Here is a 21,027-nt window from a genome sequence, read left to right as displayed (position 1 = left end):
TGGTATATATAAAGTTCAAGGTCACCCTTAGCTACAGAGCGAGTTTAAGGCCAACCTGGGATATATGAGACCCCATCTCCAAGCAGTAAAAGTGGATCCCTGTGGGTGTGGACACTCCATGTGCAGAGGTAAAGTCATCCCTCTGTGTGCGCGCGAGCGTGTGTGCTCACGTGCGTGCATGCACTCACTGCAGGCCATGGAGCTGCTGCTGTGGTGGCTTCGTGTTCAGGGTTTGGTTCTGAGAAACATATCTGCTTTCTGGAGTAGCTGCATCAGTTCACAGGCCTGCCAGCAGTGTCTGAAGTATGTTTCTGTCCGCATCTTCCTCAGCACTTAGTGTGTGCTGGTTTTTGTTTCTGACAGTGCACAGTTGCGCCTGTGTGGTTCTGTCTGTGTCTCTTGCTGGCTGGCCTCTCTGCTGTTCATTTCTGTGTAGAGTTGTTTGCCGTGTGTCCCAGCTCCTTGGGAAGATGTTTGTTTTGTGTTCTATCTTTTTTTTTTTTTTTTAGGTGGTGGTCTCACTCTTTAGCACAGTCTGGACTTGAACCCATAATCCTGCCTCCAAGCATTTGGGTTGCAGACATGTACCATAATGCCTAGCTTTTGTTCACATTCTGATTGGATTTAATTATTGGGGGGGGGGGTTGCTTTGTTGTTTTAAATCATGGTAAATATTTAACAACAGCAAAAAGCATCCTAATTTTTTCTTCCATTTTCTATATTTGTCCAAAATGAGGTAGGCAGAACCCGAGGTGCAGCCAGTTGAACAGCTGCTTAGCAGGCACACAGCCGTGGGTCCTTCCTCTCACCCGAAAGAGAAGAGGGAGCGATGAGCTGAGCTGGGTGTGTGCTGTGTTTGCCCACTGGTGTTCTGTCTCTCCCTGCCTCTCCTCTTTGTTGCCAGGTTGAGGCGATCCTTCCTGCTTATTGATTTCAAAGCCATGCTAGCTATGCTGGGGTGTTTTGCCTTCCTATAGATTTGAAAATCATCTTTCATTTAGCTACAACAGAGCTTGCTGGGCCTTGGCACCGTGTTGAACTTGCATATACAGTGTTGTCATCCTTACTAGGTCAAAGCTTCCAGTCCATGGACGTGGTCCTCCCTGTTTCCATAGACCAGCAGCCGTGCTGCAGCCTGTGGACAGGATGCTTCTGTGTGAGGGTGCAGCAGTGATAGCTGCCATTTCCTCTTTGTCACTGTCATGTATCCACAGGCCTATGAAAGGAGATTTCCTACGTGTCCTTTGATTCCAATGTTCGTGGACAGTGACACCGTCAGTGAATTCAAGAGTGAAGATGGGGCTGTTCATGTCATCGAGAGGCGCTGCAAGCTGGATATAGATGCTCCCAGGCTATTGAAGAAGGTAGCGGGAGAAGGACCCTGTAGGAGGCTGTGAAGTGAGTGCGTGCTTGCCACTGAGCCACGGTGTAATAAGTGCTTTCCCTCCTTATCTCTCCTTTAAAGATTGCAGGAGTCGATTACGTCTATTTTGTCCAGAAAAACTCCCTGAATTCCCGGGACCGCACTCTGCACATCGAGGCCCACAACGAGACGTTCTCCAACAGGGTCGTCATCCATGAGCATTGCTGCTACACGGTGAGTCCTGTGCTGCTCCTGGGGCTCCGAGGCCACGTGCGACCGCCACTAAGACAGGGCAGCTCTTTGTGCACCACCAGCGCTGTCCCTCCTTTCTGATGAGTGGCACAGTGGGGAGTTGGTGTGGAACACTGCGGGAGGGTTGTATTACTGTGACAGGCAAGGCTGCCAGCTGATGCCCTGACTGTTCTTGTCTCTGAGACATGAACAAAAACGTAGTGCCCCTTTGCTGTCATGGAGTTTTGCCATGTAGACCAGGCTAGCCTTAACTTGCTGCTGTCTTCCTGCCTTGCTTCCTGAGTGCTGGATTACAGGTGTGTGCCATTTCACTCAGCTCCTCATTAATGTTCTTTGGTTTCTCTGTGTAGCCTTGGCTATCTTGGACTCACTTTGTAGACCAGGCTGGTCTCAAACTCACAGAGATCTATCTGCCTCTGTCTCCTGAGTGCTGGGATTACAGGGCTACACCATCACGCCTGATGAATTAGCTTGTTTTGTATTTTGAAACAGGGTCTTACTATGAAGCCCTGGCTGGCCTGAGTTCACTACGTAGAGCGTGTTGGGCTGGAACTCACAAAGGTCCATCTGCCTCTGCCTCCCAAGTGCTCAGCTAAGGGCATGTAGTACCAAAGCCCAACTGGTTTTAAATGTGATCGCGTTTTTCTGGCCCATTCCTGACACTTTAGAAGTGTGTGTGTTTAGGTTTGTGTGTGTTTGCAGCTAGAGCCATCTGTTCACCTTGGTCGTCACTGCACATACCTGTTTCAGGAACGTCTGTCCCCAGACCATAAGGATTAGCCACTCCTGGTCTGTACCTCAGCTGTTGGCCTCCTGCACCATCCTCCACACAGAACCCAAAGGATCCCCTGAGCCAGTGTCACACTTGTCACTCCTTGGTTCAAACCAACATCTCCCCTTCCCTTCAGAGGGTCCCACAGTTCTCCCAGCCCCCTGTTTCTGCCCTGCCAGCCATCTTCAGGCACAAGCCTTTCCACTACTCGCTGCGCCCTGCAGCCAGCCATGCCGTTTCTCTAGCCCTTCAAGCCTGCTCAGTCTTCTTCAGAGCACTGCCTCCCCTGTAGCACGTGACTGTCTGGCTTTTCATATCTGTGGCTCATGTGTCTCTCCGGAAGCCTGAGCAGTGAGCCTTTCTTTTGTCTGTGCAGAGCCGCTGTAGCTGCGGGGTGAGCGGGTGAAGGGGCCGAGGTGAGAAGCTGTGTTAGTCACTTACCTTTGCCCTGCTCTCCTCCTTCCTCACGGCGGTGATGTCATTAGACATGTTTCTTCTGGTCGTGGTCAGCAGACAGGTCATGTTGCCATGGTAAACGTGGTGAGCGTGGATTCTCTCTCCTGCAGGTTCACCCTGAGAATGAAGACTGGACCTGCTTCGAACAGTCTGCAAGTTTAGACATCAAATCCTTCTTCGGTTTTGAAAGTACAGTGGAAAAAATTGCCATGAAACATTATACAAGCAACATTAAAAAGGCGAGTGTCTTCCTAGGGGTTGTGTGGAAGAGCCAAGTAGGAGTCTCTGAGAGGATGGCCACAGCTAGTTGCCTTCTTAAATTGATTGTTTACTTACTGAAACAAGACTTCCATATTCATTCAAATTCATAATCCTCCTCCCTCAGCCTCCCAAGTATTAGGGCTACAGGTGTGTGCCACTACACCCAGTGAGAAGTATTTTGTGGGTGGGTAGGTGGGGGACTGGGAACTGAACACAGGGCCTTGCATGTTAAGCCAGCATTCCACAAAGAGCTGCACCCACAGCCTCCAGATTCCTTTTTGCGTAACATCTTGTAAACTAGTGAGGGCAAAAGTCTCCATGTTGAATGCATGCTAACTTTCTATCTGTCTTACCTTACAGGGGAAAGAAATCATTGAATATTACCTGCGACAGCTGGAGGAAGAAGGAATCACCTTTGTGCCCCGCTGGACCCCGCCCTCTCTGGGACCCTCATCAGAAACATTATCGTCAAGCAAGAATCAAGCCACATCTGCAGCTGTGCTTGTCCCAGACGCTGTTGCTGTCAAGGACGGGCTGAGTGGGGAAGGCCTCAGCAGCCCGGGCACGGCATCTGAACCCGTAGTGGGAACCCCTGACGGTGAGCCTGGCATGGCTGGGGGGGACCCATGGGGCCTCTCCCCTCCATGGCTCTAGCCAGGCGTGTGTCCTCATGACAGTTGATCGTGCACAGAAAAGAAGTTCATCTGCTTTGGCTTTGTCCTGAACCCCCACTTACAGAGCACACTCGCTCTAGTCTTCTTCTTTAAATAGAGGTTATTTCTAGTTTTCCTTCTTTGAGACCAGAAGATGTTGCCCAGGCGTTTGGATTGGTGGCCCCTTCAGGACTATACGTCCTGCCGCCAGCTCCTTCATCACAGTGGTCCTGCTCCACTCTCAGCCCTCAGTGACAGGATTACTCCTTTAATGATGGCTGCCTTCAGGCTGGGAAAACCTTGGTTCATATTTGGGTTCATGAAGCACAGAGTAGTGGTCACATAGCTAGTGAGTGGGTGCTGGGAATGTATTTACACTGGCTGCACCCAGAGTTTGTGTGCTAAGCACACACACAGAACACAAGCTTTTAACTCTTAGTTACAAAAAGTTTAAAAGACATGGGAGAAAATCAGAAAACAGAGAGAGATTGTCACACTGAGACCCATTGTTGAGACAATGTATTCACCTTCCTTTCACTCTGCTCACCTCAGGCAGTTGGCTGGGGCAGTGTCCGTAAACTCGCTTCCCGTGTTGGAGCTGGAGCATGCTCTGTGTGCTTCCGCCGTTAGCCCGTCCTGCATAGTGCTGAAATCACAGGCGGAGGTCTGGAAGGAGGCTCGGCTTCGCTGTGTTTATCAGGGATCTCATCTTAAAGACTGCTTGCTTACCTGTGGTTATCAGTGATGCCTCCCTAAAGACTGCCAGGGTAGCTTGCCAGCTCTGCCCCCCACTCCAGCACACGCTGCCCACACCAGCCCTGAGAGAGGGCTCAGTGTTGCCCGTAGTAAGTAACGCCTTGCTCCTCACGTTCCAGACAAACTAGATGCTGACTATATCAAGAGATACCTGGGTGACCTGACTCCCCTCCAGGAGAGCTGCCTCATCAGACTGCGCCAGTGGCTCCAGGAGACACACAAGGGCAAAGTGAGTGTCAACTCCTGGGTCAGCGCTGCTGACCGTGGAACCTTCCAGTCTCATCTGAGGCTACTTCACTGTGCCTGCCCCTCCCGGCTGAAAGCCATCGGTGTGTCTGCTACGATGCCAGATCCTCACGGCAGGGTTAAGTTACCTTCACTCACCAGCTCTGTGTTTCCTTCACTTCACAGAAAGGTCTAGCTTAGAAACCGGGAAATGCCAGGCTGCAGTACAGAGTGTCCATAGTACTGAGGGGCTGAGGCCAGGCGTGTTGGAGCATACAAAGGAACCAGCCTTGTGTTACACTTTCATACACACATATCATAACTTTGTCATGTAGGAGAGGGTTGTTCCTCATCACAAAGGAGCTTTGGTTCTGAGACTGTGGGAGATCTAGCCTCCCAGCCTTGAAGTCATGGGAAACAGGCTGTTTGGTATGCCTAGCCAGTGGTGGACTTTGTTAAAGGGGCCCAGGCATCACGGATGGCCAGCCTGCTCTGTTGGGCTTACATGCCTAGGTTTACAGGCGTGCAGCACCAGCCACAAAGAGTAGCTGCCCTGAGTGACGGCTGTGGCAGGTGCTTTCCAGGCTCCTGGAATGCTCATAGCCCTGTGGGTGAGTGCACTGTGGGAAGTAAGGTAGGGTTAGGAGAACAGCTGAGGTCTTGGGGCTCAGTGCATGATAAAATAGGACTGCAACTCCAACCACTTGGATCCAGCACCCATAGCCCCATCCTGCCTCTCTCCTGACCCCTTTCCTTTTAAAAGAAATGTAGGTAACCAGTTTGTTAGGGCGAGAATTTATTTTTATTTAGGTAGTTAGTTTTTTAATATTATTTATTTTATGTGCGTGTTTTCCCTGTATGTATATCTGTGCACCATGTGCATGCAGTGTCTGCAGAGGCCAGAAGAGGGCATCACATCCCCTGGGACCAGAGCTACAGGTGGTTGTGAGCCACCCTGTGAGAGCTGGGAGTTGGACCTGAGTCCTCCCACAGCACAGGCCCCGCCCCGACTGATGAGCTGTCTGCTCAGCTCCCTCTTTATTTGGGGGGGTCTTACTCCAGCTGCAAACTAGAGCATCTTTTGTAAATTATTTTACGTTTATGAGAGTTTGGCTCAAATGTTCATCTACATAGCACGTCTAACTGCTGATCTGCCTCTCCAGCCCCAAACAGCGAAGCCCTCTGGATCCCTCCGTGTCAGCCACCAAGTGTGTGCCGCCCCCTGCCTCACTCCATCACCCACATTCTTAATCACTTCTGTATCACTTTTATTCTTCTCAAATGGTTGGCACCACATCATCAGTACCGGCTTTGCCTCACATGGCTGGGAAGGGGCCTGAGAGGCTACTGCTCCCGCTCACGGCCTGCTCCCCTGATGGCCCCGCCGCCCTCATTCATGGATGAGGCGCTGTGAGGGAAGTACCTGGCTCAGCAGAGCAGGCTGGGAACACAGCCCAAGCCTCGTTCTTTATCAGGCAAGCAGTCTATGGATTGATGGTAGTGGACCCTAGAGAAGTGTGGCAGCACCACCATCCTGTCCACACCAGCCTCTGAAGTGTTCTGGGTACTGCTGCAATTCACACGGAGGCCAGACTGTAGGACTGAGGCTGGTTGTTTCAGGAGCCTGTTTGCAGCCAGGTGTGCTGGTGTCTGTCAATCTGTCCTTAGTTAAGGCAGAGGCAGGTGTCTACAAAGTGAGCCCCTCAGAAAACACAAGCAGCAGACAAAAGCCATCGGGATGCCTCCTTTACTTTGCTGAGCTGAAAACAGCAGCACTGCTGTGTTTGAACTTCATGAATGTGGTTCTCCAGATTAATCGTAGTTTTATTAAAATGGCACCTGGGGTGACTCTTCCAGCAGCTTGTTTTGGGGGGGCAGTGCAAAGCATAGACCCATGGTCGTGTTGATGCTAGGAAAGCACTCTGCCCAAGCCGCGCCGACCCAGGAGCGCTGCTTCTCAGCCGTCAATGGGGTGGCTCACCGTTGGCGGGGTGGGTTTGGGCCTTCCCCAGAGGACCCCCCTCCCCCCCGATGCTCAGAAACCTCTCTTCTCAGATCCCAAAGGATGAGCATATTCTGCGGTTTCTGCGTGCCCGGGATTTTAATATCGATAAGGCCAGAGAGATCATGTGCCAGTCTCTAACTTGGCGGAAACAGCACCAGGTGGATTACATCCTAGACACCTGGACTCCACCCCAGGTCCTTCAGGACTACTACGCTGGAGGCTGGCATCACCATGACAAAGGTAGGGTGAGCCTGACATGGTGACCTCTGCACTGTCTTACGCGTCACCCTATATAGCCATCCTGTGGCCCTGCTGTGAAGGTGAGTGGGGCCCTTCTCACCACATGACTGGCTGGCGAGACCCTTTTTGAAGCCCATTCACACCTCAGCCTGCACAGCCAGGCTTTGGAAGTGGGCCCAGTGCCTTGCCTTCTGTTCTTGGAGAGTTTGGTTGAGAAAACACTGCTGTGTGTGGCACAGTGCTGACAGCGCAGAGTGATCTCCACCTTTATAGTGGCCGACAGCTGCCTAGCCCAGGCCCTGCCACAGACAGTAGAGAAAGGCTCTGCTGAGGCCTGAGGCACAGCACAGTGCACGCCAGCCACCTCTGGAAGAAGCGGTCCCAGGAAACGGCCCCCGCTCCCTCACCTGCCTCACAGCACTGTTGATTGTTCCCTCTGCTGGCCCAGAGCCGGCTAGCTGTGCAGAGCGGGCATGTGGCCCTGCAGACAGGACAGGGATCCTGGACACTGGCCCTCCTGCCTTCGAACATGTCCTTTCAGATCAAAAACTCCTGGACATCTTGGCTTTTTTAAACTTTGTGAATGTAGTTCTTCAGATTAATTGTAGCTATATTAAGTTTTGCTTTTGTTTTTATTTTTTGAGAAAAAGTCTCATGTAGCCCAAGCTAGCCTTGAACTTTAAATAGCTGACAGAGGCTTTAAATCACTAATCTATTGATTTTGTTTTTAATATTGTGTATACTTAAGGTCACAGTAACTTTTGAGTTTCTGCTTGACAAGGAGGCTCTTTATGGAGTATAGGCTAGCCTTGAACCAAGGTCCTCCTGCCCTAGGCTCTTGGATGCAGAGACGTGCTAGAGACATTGCAATGTCCATGGCTTTATTATTTATTTATTTATTTATTTATTTATTTTTCATGGCTTTATTCTTATTGGACATAGAATACTCATTGAGAGGTTAAAAAGTTTTGGCAGTAAGATATTGACAGGCCAGCTGTGCTGGCTTATGCAGCATTTAAGACTCAGGTGGATCTTGAAACCAGTCTGGACAATACAGTGAGTTCCAGGACAGCTAGGGTTATCGGTGAGACTGTCATAAACAGCAGATTAACAACTGTCAGCAGAGCCAGGTGAATGTTTACAGCTCTGCTCCTTGAGAGACAGGAGGAGGGGGTCCCTGTGAGTTCAAGGCCAGCCTCATCTGTGGAGTGAGGTCTAAGCTAGCCAGAGCTACACAGTGGGCTGCGGGGGTGGGGGTGGGGGCGTTCTGCAGGGACAGATGTTGGTCCCAGCAGGAGGACAGCAGACTTGGTGTGTTTGGAGGCTGATCTCAGTGCTGCCCTCCAGCCTGGCCAGGGTGCAGGCCCATCACTGCAGGGTGCAGGGCCATCACAGCAGGGTGCACTCTGGCCCAGGAGCTTCTCTACTCTGATGGATGGTGACAGGTTCTAGAGTGAGGTAGGTGGCCTGCTCATTGGCCCTCCAGGCTAGGGAGCCACAGACACAGCGTGTGCTGCTGTGGAACTTAAGGGTCTCCAGATGTGTGTCTTTATTGAGGAAGGCTGGCTTTTAAGAAACCTGGACAAAACTGTATTCATAGAAAATACTTGGCTGTGCTCACGTCCCCTGTTTAGCAGCACCCATGGTCACACAGGTTGGGGGAAGTCAGGCAGGCTACACCCCAGCTCAGTCCCACTTGGCCTGGCCCTGCTAGCAACGTGAACCCTAGGACCTGTCAGTTGCTATTAGCTGACCCTTTTTCCCTTTGTATTTGTTTCGGAGATGTGTTGCCTCTCCCAATGCAATCCTCACACAGAAGCCAGTCTCCTCCTCAGAGTAGGCCAGACCCTCATGCTCCAGCACAGGGAAGCATGCTGTGAGAGTGGCTTGTCCTGCCACTCACTCATCACAGCGTCTTCCCACCTTCCTTACAGATGGGCGGCCTCTGTATGTGCTCAGGCTGGGGCAGATGGACACCAAAGGCTTGGTGCGAGCGCTCGGAGAGGAGGCCCTGCTGCGATACGTAAGTGCCGCGTGAGGCTCCCTTGCTGCCCGCAGCCCTGGCCCCCACAGCTGGCTGCTGGGATGCTCATGCAGTGCTCCACACCTGGGGAGATGTGCTCTGCGTAAAGGATCTGAGGAAGACGCACAACACAAGCCTGAGGAGACAGCTCCTGCCACCTCAGCCTAGAGCGATCACTCACATCACCGCTCTCGCCATATCTCTTTCTGTTGGCCTTGCCTGTTACAGGCTGATGGCCTCTTTCATAGACTGCTGACCTCTTGATTCCAGGACACCTCTGTATCTCTCCAAATCTACTGCACCCCTGGCCCAGAGAAGGACCTGTTCTCCGCTAAGACTTAGAAAAGCAAATCCCATCTCCCCAGTATTCACAGCTCTTGTGTTGCTATGTATTCTTTTTTTTTTTTTTTTTTTTTTTTTTTTGGTTTTTTGAGACAAGGTTTCTCTGTGTAGCCCTGGCTGTCTGCCTCTGCCTCGCTGAGTGCTATGTGCCACCATGCCTGGCTTTGCTATGTATTCTTACAGGTACCTGTGCCTCAGCCATGTGTGTCACACACTCACACACACACACACACATATACTCACGCACACATTCGTACAGTTTCACATACATACACTCACACACAATCTCACACACACTCAGACATATCATACACATTCACATACTTTCTCTCACATACACATTCATACTCACACACTCACATACACTCACACATACACAGGCACTCACACACGCATACTCACACTCACTCTCATACACACACTCTCTGTCTCTCTGTCCCTCTCTGTTCACCCCTCTCCTACTGTCGCAGACAAGCCTGCTCTGCAGACACCCCCACGCCAGTGCTCCCTACTCAGGTGACTCCCTGGGCTGGTGCTCTCGTTGGCCCGTCTGCTTTCTCTGCCGTTGATGCTGCCGTTTGTTTTCTGCAAGTGCATATTTGTTGTTGCCTTGTGGGGTGTGAGGAGGGGGCCTGTGCCATCCTGCCCTGTTCTCCTCAGTGAGTCTGGGGTCACGTTCGTCTCGGGACTGACCCTGCCACCGTGATGGCCTCTGCTTACAGGTTCTTTCCATAAACGAAGAAGGCCTGAGACGATGCGAGGAAAACACTAAAGTCTTTGGCCGGCCGATCAGGTGGGTGGGGCCTGGTCTCTTCTCAGCGCTAAGAACAGGCACTAAATACATTTACTTGACCTTTGGCACCACAGTCTAATATAGTTGACCGTTTACAACATGATCTAGAAGGTTGAAAAGCAGGTGGTAAGGTGAGTGTCAAGGTTTGGTGTTTGTCACCCCGAGGGGCCAGTCTGTGTGGTCCTAGGACCCAGGGCTACAGGTGGCTTGCCTGGTGGGGTTTTTGGTTTTTGTTTTTGTTTTTGTTTTCTTCCTTCTCCCAACCCCCAGTTCTTTTTCATGAACCAACTTCTGACTGTGGAATGCTGTTCTGAAAATAGGCAGAAAAAAACATTTTAGAAAAGAAAAGCCAGGCATGATGGTTCCAGAGAAAGGAGGCAGGAGGATCCAGAGTTCAAGGTCATCTCCAACTGCACACAGTGCAAGGCCAGCCTGAGCTATACATGAGACCCTGTCTCAGAGAAAAGGGGCTGTGACTGACAGGCTGAGTAGTGTCGGCTCTACCAGACCAGGGCATGCTGGGGTCCTGAGGCAGTTAGACCTGTGCATATTGTAGTTACTGTTGGTCACACTCTGTATCAAACGCCAGGGGTCTGCCTGGATGACAGGCTGGGAGGTGGCACCTGCCTGCTCGGCACTGAGCAGGTCTGAAAGGGGCTCTTGGTTGTTTAGTGGGGTTTTCAGACTAAGGTCTCATTAGCCCAGGCTGCCCCTGAGCTCCTGATCTTCCTTCCTGCCTCTGCTTCCTGGGCACTGGGGTTTCTAGAGTTGGAAGACTTGCTGCTATCCATCAGGTCTCTGCCTTGGTTCAGGCTTTATTCCTCTCACATTGAAAGTCGTGTTTCATACACAGAGCTAGGAATAGGCGCTCGCTGCACTGTAATTTTTAAAAACTGGTATGTTGGGAATGGCTGTAAATGACTTTTACATCAGAAGAAAATGAAGTAGGACCCCATTTGCAAAGTACCATCTTTTAAATAAAACACATCTTCACACACCCTATAGTTCATGGACCTGCCTGGTGGACCTCGAAGGCCTGAACATGCGCCATTTGTGGAGACCTGGAGTCAAAGCCCTGCTGCGCATCATCGAGGTGGTGGAAGCCAACTACCCAGAGACGCTGGGCCGCCTCCTCATCCTCCGAGCCCCTAGGGTCTTCCCTGTCCTCTGGACATTGGTGGGTTTACATGTCATTCTGCAGCTAGCCAGGCATGCTCAGCGTACACCTCCCACTGAAGCCTCCGCTAGGCAGGAGAAAGCAAGTAAACACAGATACTAAGTGCGTCTGGTTCTTTAAGAGGGAAGGAAGTGGGGTTTTCCTGAGGACCCTAGTGCTTGGCCAGTAGACTTTACAAAGTATGTGAAAGCTGCGACCCGCCACCCCACCTGTGCATGATGTCACAGCGCAGGCTCAGTCTCTGCCTGTCACGGCTCAGCAGATGACGTCACTGTTTTGTCTGCTCTCTTGCAGGTTAGTCCATTTATTGATGACAACACCAGAAGGAAATTCCTCATTTACGCAGGAAATGACTACCAGGGCCCCGGAGGCCTGCTGGATTACATCGATAAAGAGATTATTCCAGATTTCCTGAGTGGGGAGTGCATGGTATGTACCGGCAGGGAGGTGCACACGTCACCATGGCACTGGGTGGCACTAGGTTCTCCGACCTTTTGGTTGTGTTATGGGTGTTATGTAGTTGAATAACACTGTAGCCGGGGCTGACCTGGGCTGAGCCACTGGGGACTTTGCTGATGCTGCACATTTACATTAGCACTTTGCAGCAATTGTCACAGGGTCCCGTGCAGCCCAGCTTCCTTTATTCGCTCAGCCTTATGTGACTCTCTTGACTGCTTCAGAGGAGTTGTGCATGTTTCAGAACTACCCCGCTTTACATGACTCTGGTATGAGCTGTGTGAGTGAGTGTGTGCGTCAGTGTGTGGATCAGTGTGTAGGCCCAAGGTTAACTCAGTTGCTCTTCATCTTGTTAACTGAGGCAGGGTCTCTCGTTTGAACCCAGGACTCAGTAAGGCGTGTCCATCTAGTCAGCTTGCTCCAGGTTCCCCTCCACATCCCATGAGGTGGGATTACATATGGGCTTCTCTGCCTACTCAGCATTTACAGAGGTGCTGGGGACCCAAACACTGGTCCTCGCGGTGGCATGACAAACACCTCATCTGTTGAACCATCTCCTCAGCCTTTAAAAACACTTGTAGCTGGGCAGTGATGGCTCATGCCTTTAATCCCAGCACTCAGGAGGCAGAAGCAGGTGGATTGCTGTGAGTTTGAGGCCAGCCTGGTCAACAAAGTGAGTCCAGGACAGGCAAGGCTACACAGAGAAACCCTGTCTCGAAAAAGAAAAAGAAAAACAAAAACAATAAAAACACTTGTAAGATGTTGCATCATCTCCAAAGACGATTTCTCCTTGACATAAATAAACCAATATACTGTTTAAAGTTGAAAAGTAGAATTGCTTCTCTCTTTTGTAGGTTTGGGGTTTTAAGAAAGAGGTGATGAGTAATTAGCCAGAGGCCTCTGCTTGCAAACCCTGCACTGTGGTGCAGGAGTCCAGTGCCGGAGCGTAGAGGCTCACACCAGCAGCCTGACTTGAGGGGTCAGGGAATGGAAGCCCACAGGAAGCAACAGGGAGTCAATATTCTCTCCAGGCTCGCTAGTCACACATGACAGTGACATTAGTCTTCTGATGTGTGTGCCCTGGGATTGGCTGGTGAGTTTAGCTAAAGAGCTTTCCGTGTGGTTTGAGGAGTTTAGTAAACAGAAGAGTTGAGCTCCAGTTCTGTGAGGGAGACTAAAGACGTCATCGCAGTACAAAGAGCAAGTGAGATGCAACCACAGTGGCCACAGTCAGTGTTGGAATGCAGGCGGGGCAGTGGCACCCATGACTTGTCATGGGAGAAACTAGCCACCCTGGGCAGTTATGACAAGGATTGAGATAGAGGAAAGCTCAGCCCACAGCTGTTAGTCACACCTTCTTACGCTGTATGCCAATGCTCTGATGTGTCAGTCAGGCAGGCTGAGGCCTCCTGAGGCCTGCTCTCGACTCTCCCCAGTGGCTGCTCAGGCTGCCTATCAGAGAGGCCTTTTCTGAGTTCAGTTGCCTTCCCTGTGAACAGAGGGCATTGAGCTCCCGCTGAGAAGGCTCAGATAGCACGCCTGTTCCACACCAAGGCTTGTGGCTTCAGGTAACTGCAGGGACATTGTCCCACTGGTCCTGTGCTACAAGCTAAGGGTTGTAATCTCATTTTCTGTGGAGTTGCTTCCAGATTGATGATCGAGGGCGTGCTTAGAGCTTATGCACCGAATGTAAGTTTATTTTATTAAGATCAGTTAGAACATTTACAATAAGAACAAGTTCTAGGGGCTGAAGAGATGGCTCAGCAGTTAAGAGCACTGGCTGTTCTATCAGAGGACCTGGGTTCAGTTCCCAGTACCACATGGCAGCTCACAACTGTCAATAACTCCAGTTCCAGGGGATCTGACACCCCCCCCCCCCCACAGACATACATGCAGGCAAAACCTGCACATACAATAAAAATTAAAAAATAAATAAATAAAAAAAGAATAAATTCTAACTCAATTTAGCTTTTTAAAGTAAAGTCAAAAGAAGTGGTAATTCTTTGTTAATTTTTGGTTGATTCATTGACCATTGTCCTGCGTTACATAGGAAATTGTCTTTATTTTATCTTGACTATAATTTCTTTCTCTTTTTGTGGTGCTGAAGGTTGAAACCAAGAGCCTTGTGCATACTAGGCAGGCACTGCGCTGCTGAGCTGCACCCCCCGGGCGATTATAACTTCTGTGGCTGTTGGGAAAAGACTGCCTAACTAAATACTGCGTCTATAAACTCTTTAATTCTCATGTAAATCATCCAGTGATTGAGTTCTGTAGCTCACGAGTATTAGTGTGCCTCCTGTGCTAAAGCAGCTTCAGCTTGCTTTCATTTAGTCCAGTGAAAACACATATATTTACGTGGCCTTTACAGAGACTCTGCTAAGTGCTACAGACCATGTGCTAAGAACGCCAGTGTTCTCCATTTTCTCAGCTGCTCCAGGAGGTGGGCGTGTGGGCTGACAGGCTGCCTGCCTTCCACAGGCTTCTTTCTCACTGCCATGTTTACCTTCCCAGTGTGACGTGCCAGAGGGTGGACTGGTCCCCAAGTCCCTGTACAGGACTGCAGAGGAGCTGGAGAACGAGGACCTGACGCTCTGGACGGAGACCATCTACCAGTCTGCCAGCGTGTTCAAAGGAGCCCCGCACGAGGTACCCACCCTCTGGCTCGCCCTCACCTGCCACCTGGCGGCAGGGCTTCCCTTAGACCCTTGGCTCCTTTCCCTAGTCTTAGGGCAGGGGTGGCGTCACTGCGGAGCTGGCTCAGGACACGCTGCTGTCTGATCAGAGGACTTTGAAAGCAGATTAGCCCAGCACTGTTTCTCTGGAGACACTTGACCGGAGCAGAACGACTCCTGCCTGGGAGGTGGTTTCCAACTCCTGGGTTTAGTTAGTTTTATGGAACTGGTTTTGCTCACTAGTTTTCTTTGCTGGCTTGCGGATGTCTGGTGGGAGGAGGAGAAGTGAGCACATCTTTTTTCCTTCTTGGCAGCAGAGCGTATGGTAGCAGGTGCAGAAACAGCAGTGTCCCTGTCTGACTTGTCCCTCTTGCCTGTCCCTGTGGCGTGAGCATGGCTACCTCACCCTTTGCTTAGCTCTAGGGCAGGCGTGTGCTCAGTGTTCTGGTGGGAGGCAGCACTTTCTACAGAGCAGGCCCATCCATCAGTGTAGCACTGGCTTTGCTGATGACTTTCTGCTGGGGCAATCCCCTGTTCAGCAGCTTGCCAGTGTCATGGGTGATATGTCTTCCCAGACAGCTGACCGATACGTAGAAGCTACATAGAGGCACGCAAAAACGGCTCCTAGGGCTGTGTGACAACAGGCAGGCCCAGATCCTGTGTGCCTCCCTCCCTCATGGTCCAGTCCCCTGCAGGGAACCGTGGTTCATTGACTGTCCCAAGAATCACTTGCCTTCATTTCTTTCTTGGGGGGCAAACTGGGGTGGAGGAGCCCTCATTTTCTTCAGTCTTGTGTTTGTTGCAAGGCACAGCGCCTCACAGTGTTTGCCTTTTGTCACAAAGTACCCGTCAATGTTAAAACAGCAACAGCATCCTTCTGCGTTGGGGTGTAAGTCAGGTCACATCAGAGGCCTGCTGCCTAGAGTCAAGGCTGACTTCACAGTCCCTGCTGCCCTGTCCTGGATAGGTCTGCCCTTGGGGCACTGTTTTGATGAAGAGATGTGCTGCACCCTCTAGTGCCACCTTCTGCTTTGAGAGGGGCCACTGTGCCTCCTGGGTCTGCTGTCTGACCTTGAGAGGGTCATGGAGGGGTTGCACAGCTGCTCCTGCTCTGCAGCCTCCTCCTCCTCACATGCCTGCTTCTTCCCTCGGTGACACTGCATATTGATGCAGAATAAATTCCAGGTTTGGGATTGGCGCTCTGTACTCTCGACCATCACCCCCAGGGCACAGCTGATCTCTCCACCACCTTGTCTGCCATGATTTCCTGTACCAGCCTTGTGCAGGCAGCAGGCACTGTGCTAGGCTCTGTCCCCTCTTTAGGGCCTGTCACTGCTTCCTAGCTTGAGGCAGTCCACTGACTCCCATGTCCATGCTTGTAAGTTTTCCTGACTTGTGTTGGGAAGAGGAAAAGTGGGACTCTTCCACACAGGACTGTCTGGCTCGTAGGTGATGCCCAGCAGGAACACTGTTTGAGAGAATGGCGGGTAGGTTGCTAGGTGGGCATCTAGATGGTTGAGTGACCTGTGGCTAAGAGAGCTGCCAGTCAATCTATCCTGCCATCTGCCAGCTGGCACATCTGAGCACACACCCCTAGAGGGCCATCCCTGCCCAAGCTGCAGCCTGTGTGGTAGATTGTCGCTGACCAGACGTCTTTCCCCAGATTCTCATTCAGATTGTGGACGCCGCCTCAGTGATCACCTGGGATTTTGACGTGTGCAAAGGGGACATCGTCTTTAATATTTATCACTCCAAGAGGTCTCCCCAGCCACCCAAAAAGGACTCGCTGGGGGCCCACAGCATCACTTCTCCAGGCGGGAACAACGTGCAGCTCATAGACAAAGTCTGGCAGCTGGGCCGGGACTACAGCATGGTGGAGTCCCCTCTGATCTGCAAAGAGGGAGAGAGCGTGCAGGTAAGCCTGCGCTCCACGCCGCTGCTCCCGCTGTCCTGCCAAGGAGGCGTCTGGTCCACAGCCAGGAAGACTCAGGACGCCCAGGGCACAGTGGAAGGAGAGGCCTGAGAGCAGAGCGATGAACGTAGAAAAGGGTGTGTTTCCCCAGGAGTGTTTGCACCCAAGTGCAGCGTGACAGGAAGACGTGCTTTGTAGACACTCCTCTGGGCTTCAGGTGACTTTACTGATGTGTGACTAGACGTGGCTTTGCCTCCAGAGGAAAGTCACATAGACAGAAGCAAGAGGGACAAATACAGAGGGCGCTGCCAGCTCTCACTAAGAAACAGGTCAGCACTATACTGTATTTATGTTGGCCCCGGGTGGCTCTCTCCCTCTGTGCTGGCTCCCACAGCACCTCTACCAGTAAATGCCTCCTTTCACCCCTGCAGTGCCGCTGGCCTGCACAGTGGCCACCTGCTCTCGCTAACTCTGTGGTTTCCAGACACAGGCTGCCAGTGCATCAGTGGTCTTTGAGGCAGCTTAGGAATCTTCACCCATATTAGAAGTACTGGTCATTGGAACTGGCTCTGCCTCTGGACCTTTTTTTTTTTTTTTTTTAAAGATTTATTTATTTGGGCTGGGTGGTGGTGGCACACGCCTTTAATCCCAGCACTCGGGAAGCAGAGGTAGGTGGATCTCTGTGAGTTCGAGGCCAGCCTAGTCTACAAAGTGAGTCCAGGACAGCCAAGACTATGCAGAGAAACCCTTTTGAAAAACCAAAGGGGGAAAAATATTTATTTATTTATTATTTATATAGTATTCTGCCCACATGTGTGCCTGTCTGCCAGAAGAGGACACTATATCTCATTATAGATGGTTGTGAGCCACTGGGAATTGAACTCAGGACCTTTGGAAGAACAGACAGTGCTCTTAACCTCTGAGCTATCTCTCCAGCTCCTCTGCCTCTGAATCTTTAATCCAGAATGGAAAATACTATTGGGACAGAGTGTGCTGGGGAGGTGACAGGAGAGTGACAGAGAAGCTGTTCCCTGGCCCAGACATCTCTTCTGGAGAGACAGACCCTGCTGAGGGCAGTAGGCACGGTACATCCTACCTTCCGAGCACCTGGCAGAGGTGATAGCACAGGCCACATTCAGTGGGTGGAAGGACATCATTAGGCTGTTTGCTCATGGCGAGCTCTGAGGATACCCTTCCCCTTGGAGCTTGTCTAGACCTGTTTGAAGATTGGCAGACTGTCCTGAGTTGCTGATGCTCCTCGATGTTGCAGGGGTCCCATGTGACCAGGTGGCCAGGCTTCTACATCCTGCAGTGGAAATTTCACAGTATGCCAGCATGTGCCGCCACCAACCTGCCCCGCGTGGATGATGTGCTGGCCTCTCTGCAGGTCTCCTCCCACAAGTGCAAGGTGATGTACTACACAGAAGTGATCGGGTCTGAGGATTTCAGGTAGGTGCCTGAGAGGGCGGCTCTGGCAGGGGGTGCTGCTCGTTCACTATTGGGGCCTCTGTGGGCATCAGGAGAGGGGGGATAGCCCTGGTGTTTGCTTCGTGCAGTGTCACCTGTGGGCAAACCACAGGTCATGGACTCCTCCAGTGGGTTCTCTGTTGATTTCATCTGCAGAGGCTCCATGACCAGCCTCGAGTCCAGCCACAGCGGGTTCTCCCAGCTGAGTGCTGCCACCACCTCGTCCAGCCAGTCGCACTCCAGCTCCATGATATCCAGGTAGTGCACCGAAGCCTGTGCCCAGTGCGAGGGCCGCCGCTGCCTCCTCCTCCTCCTCCTCCTCTTCTTCCTCCACGACCACCTGCTCCACCCACCCCAGGATGGCTGGCTCCTAACCCTCTAGATAGCAGCTAGCTCTCCAGATGGTACATAGTCACTCACTCCCCAGACTATCGACAGGTAGTTCTAACTCCACCCCTAACTTTAACTCAATAGCCATAGATTTTGTATACAGCGTGCACAAAATCAAACCGGAGCACAAGGGCTCTCAAAAGAAAAGTAGTTTATCTACAATAAGAGACTGACTGGTCTCAGATGCTGATGCAAAAAATTTTCCAACCAACTCCACCTTGTCCACTAGTGAATGACTTGTATGACATCCTGCAGAGACGAGCCGCCTCCTCCACGGAACGGAAAGCTGCAGCAGGCAGCCCTTGAGCTGCACCGGAGTCCTCTCGGCTCCCTGTTAGTAGAGGTGGCCTGTGGATTCAGGACAGCTCTTGAGGGCCCTTTCCTCTGAGGACTTGGCAGCCAGCAGGAGCATCGGTCCTGGGGCTGAGCCAGCCCACTCCTGAGCAGGTGCTCAGGGCCCAGGAGGGGCTGTCAGGCTCCTCGCACCCAACAACACGCCACCATTAAACATCGCTTCCTCTTTTCTCCTCTTCAAATCTTTTGATATTTTTCAGAGCAAAGTTTTTCTGGTCCGTGAACTTGGGGGTGGGGAAATTCTTTCCCTGTTTTTTCTTCTGTAGGTGGGCAGCTCCATGCCCTCCAGCACCCAGGGTCTTCAGCACCCAGGGTCCTCAGACCTCCTAGCACCCAGGGTCCTCAGTCCTCCTAGCACCCAGGGTCCTCAGTCCTCCTAGCACCCAGGGTCCTCAGTCCTCCTAGCACCCAGGGTCCTCAGACCTCCTAGCACCCAGGGTCCTCAGTCCTCCTAGTACCCAGGGTCCTCAGCCCTCCTAGCACCCAGGGTCCTCAGCCCTCCTAGCACCCAGGGTCCTCAGCCCTCCTAGTACCCAGGGTCCTCAGCCCTCCTAGCACCCAGGGTCCTCAGTCCTCCTAGTACCCAGGGTCCTCAGCCCTCCTAGCACCCAGGGTCCTCAGTCCTCCTAGCACCCAGGGTCCTCAGCCCTCCTAGCACCCAGGGTCCTCAGCCCTCAGTACCCAGGGTCCTCAGTCCTCCTAGCACCCAGGGTCCTCAGCCCTCAGTACCCAGGGTCCTCAGTCCTCCTAGCACCCAGGGTTCTCAGCCCTCAGCACCCAGGGTCCTCAGCCCTCCTAGCACCCAGGGTCCTCAGGCTTTGGCACCCAGGGTCCTCAGCCCTCAGTACCCAGGGTCCTCAGTCATTCTAGCACCCAGGGTCCTCAGTCCTCCTAGCAGCCAGGGTCCTCAGCCCTCAGTACCCAGGGTCCTCAGTCCTAGCACACAAAGTCCTCAGTCATTCTAGCACCCAGGGTCCTCAGTCCTCAGCACCAAGCATCCTCAGTCATTCTAGCTCCCAGGGTCCTCAGCCCTCAGCACCCAGGGTCCTCAGCTCTCAGCAGGGTGTTTGGAAGCAGTAGGTCACACTTGCCTTTGGAAGCGTGGCAATGTAGACTCCAGCAATGCTCTCCAGGGTGGCGCATGGCTTGTGGTGGCCTTGGGTGTATCAGTGGATGTTGTGGGTGTGTGCAGGTGTTGTGTGTGCATGAGGTGGTGGGGCGCTGCTGGGGTCAGGCAGGAGAGCTTCACTTGTCCCATCAGCATTTCATAGAAGCAGATCAGGGGCTGGGACTGGTTTGTCTCTCTCTCTCTCTTTTTTTTTTTTTCCTGGTTCCCGACTTCCCAAAGCCTGCTGTTTGAGCAGAGCCTTGCTTTACAGCTTTTGTGGGAAAAGCATGTTTCTTACAAAGCTGTTTGGAAGCTGCAGGTGGTTGATCCCTAGAGAAGGGCACGGGATCTGTGTGTAGGTGGTAAGAGTGTCTAAAGATGTGTGCCAACCCCATATGGCCGTGAGTGAGACGGGCGTGGAATCATGTGTTGATGTTGCTCTGTGGCATTGTGTGGCTGGCTGTATGACTTGAACTGTGTAAGGGCCGTGGCATGGCAACAAGCATGCAGAGAGATTACACAGCAGCCTGGCGTGGCCTGTGAGCCCCCTGGGCTGTGCTTGGGCCTCTGGCCCCTTGCCATGTATTTCCTGTGTGTGGAAGCTGTTTCTAGACAGCACACCAGGGCTGTAGTTACTGCATCCGTGCCGCATCCAGTCAGGGCTTCCCAGCTCCAAGTCAAAGGACCTGAAGACACCCCTGCTCTTTCTCCTCTCTCCTCTCTCCTCTCTCCCTCCTCCTCTCCTCTCTCCCTCCTCCTCTCCCCCTCCCTCTCTCCGTGCCCCAGATGGCGGTTTTGCTGACAGCCTCCAAGAAAACGCTTCACTCAACAGCCCACATGTGCCCAGAGGTGTTTGTAGAACTATCTGAGTCGCAGCCATGTCCCAGGCTGAAGATCTGGTCCCCTTAAGGCCATTCAAAAGTGGCCCTGTTCAGCCCCTCAGAGCTGAGCATGTCTTTAAGAACTCAGAGCACACGACTGCACTCTCACCGGCCTTCAGCTTCCCCAAAACCAGGGCGCTGGCTGCCTTGTAAGGGGTAACTGGCCGTGATGTGACCATGCGGCTCTTAGAGCCTCTTCTCGTAGTGCCCAGCACTCCTAAAATGCTGCTGTCTCACCCTCCCGCCCCCCAGTACCGACTCTCTGGATTCTCCCTGTTTCTAATGTCTTAATTCACTTTCCTTCCTGAATCCATTATTTGCATATCAAATTCTGTAAATGTTTTGTAAACATATTACCTCACTCTTGGTAATACAATACTGATAGTCTTTAAAAGATTTTTTTATTGTTACAATAATAAATGTGAACTGTTTAAGAAAGTGTCATTTTCTTCTTGGGAAGGCCTGTGAA

At 52.0% G+C, this 21,027-nt stretch overlaps 1 protein-coding gene across 1 annotated transcript; it reads left to right on the top strand.

The window, feature by feature from the left end:
• The first annotated feature begins 1,182 nt into the window (after positions 1-1,182).
• LOC127186378 (SEC14-like protein 1) lies at positions 1,183-18,154 on the top strand. The gene is made up of 14 exons (XM_051142773.1): positions 1,183-1,364; positions 1,466-1,597; positions 2,954-3,082; positions 3,465-3,702; positions 4,633-4,742; positions 6,794-6,983; positions 8,918-9,006; positions 10,071-10,141; positions 11,147-11,318; positions 11,613-11,747; positions 14,286-14,420; positions 16,110-16,361; positions 17,629-17,807; positions 17,982-18,154. Exons 1-14 carry the CDS (start codon positions 1,203-1,205, stop codon positions 18,085-18,087), a joined length of 2,100 nt encoding a protein of 699 aa, XP_050998730.1. The 5' UTR covers positions 1,183-1,202; the 3' UTR covers positions 18,088-18,154.
• Positions 18,155-21,027: the final 2,873 nt, after the last annotated feature.

The sequence above is a fragment of the Acomys russatus genome, unplaced genomic scaffold, assembly GCF_903995435.1.
Source record: "Acomys russatus unplaced genomic scaffold, mAcoRus1.1, whole genome shotgun sequence".
In the NCBI taxonomy this organism is placed as follows: Eukaryota; Metazoa; Chordata; class Mammalia; order Rodentia; family Muridae; genus Acomys; species Acomys russatus.
Note: the sequence above shows the minus strand (reverse complement) of the source record. Positions and strands in the feature narration are given on the sequence as shown.

Excerpts from the sequence above, each read along its gene's own strand:
- LOC127186378 (XM_051142773.1), top strand. The coding sequence starts at position 1,203 with ATGTATCCACAGGCCTATGAAAGGAGATTTCCTACGTGTCCTTTGATT. Across the intron at positions 1,598-2,953 it reads ATGAGCATTGCTGCTACACG|GTTCACCCTGAGAATGAAGA; the intron begins GTGAGTCCTGTG and ends TCTCTCCTGCAG. Across the intron at positions 14,421-16,109 it reads TCAAAGGAGCCCCGCACGAG|ATTCTCATTCAGATTGTGGA; the intron begins GTACCCACCCTC and ends GTCTTTCCCCAG.